At 49.1% G+C, this 6,000-nt stretch overlaps 1 protein-coding gene across 1 annotated transcript in view; it reads right to left on the reverse strand.

The window, feature by feature from the left end:
- The window catches only part of LOC106546872 (unconventional myosin-Ig-like), a 73,751-nt gene extending 67,997 nt beyond the window's left edge, over nucleotides 1-5,754 (reverse strand). Inside the window, exons 1-3 of the mRNA XM_087712361.1 lie at nucleotides 5,606-5,754; nucleotides 2,277-2,485; nucleotides 947-1,040 (exon numbers count right to left, since the gene is read on the reverse strand). Coding sequence (XP_087568487.1) covers nucleotides 947-1,040; nucleotides 2,277-2,485; nucleotides 5,606-5,700 — 398 coding nt within the window. The 5' untranslated portion in view covers nucleotides 5,701-5,754. The remainder of the gene's footprint in view (nucleotides 1-946; nucleotides 1,041-2,276; nucleotides 2,486-5,605) is intronic.
- Nucleotides 5,755-6,000: the final 246 nt, after the last annotated feature.

Raw genomic sequence — 6,000 nt, forward strand, 5'->3', positions numbered from 1 at the left:
GCTTCCTGGCTGATGAATTCTGGGAGTTGAAGTCCACCAAAGATTGCCAAGGTTGTGAAACAAATGGATAGATGGATGGGTATTACCTCTACAGAGCTAGTCCTCAACTAACGACTACAATGGAACCCCTTGCAAAGCGAGACCTTTGTTAAGTGGCTTTCCCCGACCTTCCTTGCTGTCGTTGTTAAGCGAATCCCTGCAGTCCTTTAATGAGTAACACCATTGTTCAGCAAATCCAGCTTGATGTCAGAAGGTGGCAAAAGGGGATTGCGTGATCCCCGGGGACACACGGTGGAACCGTGGTCAGGTGATCGAAATCCAGGCTCCTGGCCACTGAAGCAAATTTATGATGGTCGGGGCGTCCCCGAGGGTAACGCAATCCCCTTTTGCCACCTTCCGACAACCAAAGTTCACGAGAGAAAGCTGGGTTTGCTGAACAATGGTGTTACTCGTTAAAGGACTGCAGGGATTCACTTAACAACGACAGCAAGGAAGGGTTCCACCACAAAACCGCGTTCGACGAAACCGCACTTGACGAAACCGTGTAGCTGATGTCATCAACAGGGCGACAACAGCGCAGAGACAGAAGCACGCTGTAAACCCTAAACCTAAAATTAACACCTAAACCTAACCCCCTAAACCTAATCCTAAACCTAACCCTTAACCTAACCCTAAACCTAACCCTTACCTTAAGTTGAATCGGCTTGCTTTCAAAGCGCTATTTAAAGCGCCCTTCTTTCTCCGCGCTCGCTGTTGTCATCCTGTTGATGACGTCAGCGACGCAGTTTAATCGGGCGCGGCTTAGTCGAGCGCGGTTTTGACGGGTCACGCCTGACCACAGAGGCACTGCGGCAGTCGTAAAGGTCCCTGCTTTCAGGGCCACTGTAACTTCGGACGGTCGTTAAATGAAGGGGCGTAAGTTGAGGACTGCCTGCACTCAACTTACCTTTCCACTTCAGCCCTCTGGCTCGGATTGGTGATGGCGGCGATATATTGCATGATATACTTGCTAGCTTCGGTTTTTCCAGCACCGCTTTCTCCTAAAAGAGACCAGCACAATAAGTGGATCTTGGTTTGACAATGGCTGGATCTCAGTGGGATGGAGGGTGGGGTGTGTTGGTGTGTGTGTACTGGTGTAGGTGTGCCTATTTCGGCTCCCCCTCTGTGGGTCTTGACGTGACGGAGGAGGAGGAGGAGGAGGAGGAGGAGGAAGACTGTGGAGGCCTTTGTGCTCTCTGAGCTGGGCTATTTTGTTGCAAACGTTTCATGACCCAACTAGGGAACATCATCAGGGCTAGAAGGGAGGAGGAGGAAGAGGAGACGAAGGAGAACGTTGGAGTCCTTGGTGCTCTCTGAGCTGGGTAGTTTTCTTGCAGACATCTATTTATCTAATTACCAACGAGCTCAGAAAACAGTCTTTCTTCTCCTCCTCCTCCACCTCCCCTTCTAGCCCTGATGACATTCCCTATTTGGGTCATTAGACGTCTGCAAGAAACCCCTTCCCCCCCCCCCACTCGGAGAGCACACAAAGATTCGGAGATGAGCTTAACCATTAAGTTAATGGTTATTAATTTAATTGATTGATTGATTGAATGAGAGACTGGGCAGTAACTTGTTCGAAATGGTAATAGGATCTCCTGCTCGAGCAGTGGGGGTTGGACTACATGACCTCCAAGGTCCCCTTCCAGCTCTATTCTATTCTCAGCAATAAGAGCATGCGGCTTATATAAGAGTCATAATGCTGGATCGATTCAATGAAGTAGCTAAACCTTCTTTGAGTTGGTCCTGGAGATTAAATCGGCCCATCTCCTTCCTGCTCCTTCTACCTGGTCCGTTTGGATGCCCTCTAGATGGGTCAATGCCCCACTGAGTCTTAACCTAAGGGGCTTGCAGAGCATTCAAACATTCAATTAGAATAGAACTGGAGGGGACCTTGGAGATCATCTGATCCAAGGGTCTCCTGCTCAAACAGGAGACCCTTAAGAGAATCACAGAGTAACAGAATAATAAGTCTTGTTATTCTGTAAGGGTCTCTGGCTCAAGCAGGGGGCTGGGCTAGATGACCTCTGAAGTCCCTTCTAATTCTTGTTATTCTGTAAGGGTCTCTTGCTTGAGCACACGGGGTTGGACTAGAAGAGACCTCAGAGGTTCCTATTCTGAGTTGAACATACCTCCGTAATCTACGCTAAACCACCTCCAACTTGACGGGTCAAGATGGTTGGTGACGACTGGGTAACCCTTTTCTGGGTGGAGAAAGAGAGATGTGGGACCCTTACCTGAGATGACCACACAGGTGTCCATGGCCCGTCTCTTCATGGCCTTGTAGGCTGCGTCGGCCACGGCGTAGAGGTGAGGCGGCCTCTCGTACAGTTCCCGGCCCCGGTAGTGCTCGATCGCCTCCTTCCCGTAGAGCGAGAGTGGTTTGTATGGGTTGACCGAGACCACAACTTCCCCGATGTAGGTGTAGATGCGTCCCTTCTCAAACCTGGTTTGGCCAAAGGTGGAGAACACAGTTAAGGAGGCATCTCAGAGGCTTACAGGTTGACCACATTTGTGGTGGGATCACGGCGAGGACAACTCCACGTGCCTAGAATCGGGAGACAATCTTTTGATGGTTGTTTCGTGCTGGACCAATTGGCCGTTCACTCTATCCGCGGTAAGGGATAAACCACAACTTCTGGTGGCAAGGAGTTCCACGGGTTAATTGTCCTCATCGTGAGGAAATCCCTCCTTCCTTCTAGGTTGCTTCTCTCCTGGATGAGTTTCCCTCCATTGCTTCTTCTTTTGCCTTCGGGGGCTTGGAAAAAAGGTGGACTTTTCCACCCGTGACTGTACGCATTTAAAAATTCAGCTCGGCAACTGGCGTCTCTGGGGTCACATGATCCTCTTCCGACAAGCAATGTCAGTGGAGAAGCCAGGTTCACATAACGACCATGGGATGAACGTAACCGCTGCAGGGATTCACTTAAGAACGGTGGCAGGAAAAGTCGTAAATTGAGTCAAAACTCACTTAATAACTTGTCTGACTCGGCGATGCAAAGGCCGGACTCCGAAATTTACTGTTGTAAGTTGAGGACTATCTATACAGAGGTAATACGTATCTATCTACCCGCTCAACCCCTTGCTTAACAACGGTGGGCAGAAAGGTCATAAAACAGGGCAAAATTCACTTCGGACTTCTTTTTTGCTTAGTGATAGAAATTTGGGCCTTAATTCTGGACGTTCAGTGAGGACCACAGGCAGTCTTTGACTTATGATCACGAATGAGCCCCAAATTTCAGTCGTTAAATGAGACCTTAGTTAAATGAGGTTTGCCTCATTGTACGACCTTCCTCGCCATCTTTGTGAAGTGAATCCCGGCAGTTGATAAGCTAGTAAATTGGTTGTTAAGTGAATCAGGATTTTCAGAAGGTCGCAAAAAGGGATCACGTAACACTGGGACGCTGCAACCGTCATAAATACGAGTCAGTTGCAGAGTGTCTCAGTGGTGGGTTTCCAATTGTTTTACTACTGGTTTGCTCACATGCGCAGAAGCGTCCGGGCGGGTGGGCGGAGCCCTCCCCCACCGCTACTACCGGTTCGTCCGATCTGGCCCAAACCAGGAGCAACCCATCTCTGGAGGGTCTGCATTTTGATTCCGTGACCGTGACGGTCGTAAGTGCGAAAAATGCTAATTTTTCAGTGCCGTCGTAACTTGGAAAAGTCATTAAGCGAAGCACCGTAAGTCGAGGACTTGCCGTACCGGTACTGGGGAGATGCTTTTTTTTTTTTTTAAAATGCAAGGGGAACAAAGAAATGAAAATGAAAAAAATAAATATGGAAACGAGAAGTAAAGGCAGCCACGCTCCGAGTGCGAGTGGCGCGTTTCCTGATTTCAAAATTAGCTCCGACTTGAGTCATTTTGATTTCGTCTTGGCCTTCTGCTTCCTCCAACGTGATCCGATATGAGCCGTCACTCGTTCCGTCTAAGGAGGTGACTTCACAAGGCTTTCTGGCTCAGAAGAAACCCACTTTAGTTGGAAAAGGGGGCTTGCACAATGTTGGTTTTGTTGCCATAGAGCTGTGTTTCTCAAAGACAGCGATTTTAAGAGGGGAGGACTTCAACTCCCAGGATTCCCCTGCCTGCCTGAAGTCCAGGGATCTTAAAGCATAGCTGACTGGGGAATTCTGGGAGTGGAAGTCCTCCCCCACTTAAAGCATAGCTGGATGGGGGATTCTGGGAGTTGGAGTCCTCCCCTCTTAAAGCATAGCCAACTGGGGGATTCTGGGAGTGGAAGTCCTCCCCTCTTAAAGCATAGCTGACTGGGGGATTCTGGGAGTTGGAGTCCTCCCCTCTTAAAGCATAGCTGACTGGGGGATTCTGGGAGTTGGAGTCCTCCCCTCTTAAAGCATAGCTGACTGGGGGATTCTGGGAGTTGGAGTCCTCCCCTCTTAAAGCATGCCAGCCAGGGAATTACAAACTATGCGGCATTCCTATGGTCACATGATCAAAATTTGGCTGCCTGGTAGCTGGTACGTATTTATGAGCCTCCTCAGATCATATGACCATCATTCATGACCTTCCCAGACAAACTCCTGACAACCAAGGGGGGAAACTGGATTTACTTAATGACCCTGTGATTCACTTAATAACCAGCGTTAGCAACTTTAGCAAGTGGCTACCAACAATTCTGAAAATCTTGAATTTTGAGAATGAATGCAGGTAGGCATAGACATCATACAATTGTGGTCCTTCCTCCTCCTCTCTTCCACACAACGACAACCTTGTGAGGTGGATTGGGCTGAGAGAGACTAGAACTCACAATCTCCTAGTGATTGGCCCAAAGGCACCCAACTGGCTTTCATGCCAAAGCCGAGACTAGAACTCCCAGTCTTTTGTTGATTGGCCCAAAGTCACCCAGTACGATTTCTTACCTAAGGCGGGACTAGAACTCACAGTCTCCCAGTGACTGGACCCAAGTCACCCAACTGGTTTTCATGCCAAAGGCGAGACTATAACTCCCAGTCCCTTTTTGATTGGCCCAAAGTCACCCAGTACGATTTCTTACCTAAGGCGGGACTAGAACTCACAATCTCCCAGTGACTGGACCCAAAGTCACCCAACTGGTTTTCATGCCAAAGGCGAGACTATAACTCCCAGTCCCTTTTTGATTGGCCCAAAGTCACCCAGTATGATTTCTCGCTTAAGGCGGGACTAGAACTTACCGTCACCTGGTGATTGGCCCCAAGAGTCACCCAGATGGTTTTCATGCCTAAGGTGGGACTAGAACTCACCACCGCCTAGTTTCTAGAGTTAGCCGCCAGGCCAAACTAGTTTCACTATTGAACCCCAGAAGTTTCAGTTTGACGGAAGGCTGGACTTTCCCACTAATGTGAGCTGCAAACTCTTTGCCCAAAAGACTCGGCCGGGCTGCAGGTTCTGAAGAACAAGATGATGGACCTCCGTTGGGGACCTCCGTTGGGGACAAAGATCTCCATCAAAGCTGTGAACGTTTCCAGAAATCTCTACTTGGCTGTTCTCTCAAGATGATTTTGAAGTCACCCACTGACTTCTTCTCAGAAACAAGACCCACCGTTCGCTTCCTTTCCCCCTTCCAAACCTTACCTGAGCTTCAGGTTCTCCAGGAAGTCCTCCATGGTCACCTGGTCCAAGAGGACAAAATCGGCTTTCCCAAACTCTAGGCTCTCTTGCTCTGCCATGTTCCCGGAGAAGTTAGTCCGTTTGCCGGGAGAGACAATCGTCCTCGTACCTCAGTGGAAAGAAGGGTGAGTCAAGTAGGGTGATTTCCGTCTGAGGGAGAAGGTGGAGCTTGTGGTTTTCAGAGCTAACTGCTTGGTTATAGGTCCACTTCCTTGACTGTTGCTTCTCTATGGGTGGATCTTATAGGATGGGTGGATTCTCCTGGAGAAGAGGGCTTCAAAGTTCTCAATAGAGAACCTAAACCCTAAACCCTGCAGAACTTGGAGAACTTCATTAGGACACCACCAGAGAATGACATT

Source organism: Thamnophis sirtalis, unplaced genomic scaffold (assembly GCF_051295495.1).
Source record: "Thamnophis sirtalis isolate CommonGarterSnake01/CBP01778 unplaced genomic scaffold, rThaSir2_p1.2 scaffold_4, whole genome shotgun sequence".
Lineage (NCBI taxonomy): Eukaryota > Metazoa > Chordata > Lepidosauria > Squamata > Natricidae > Thamnophis > Thamnophis sirtalis.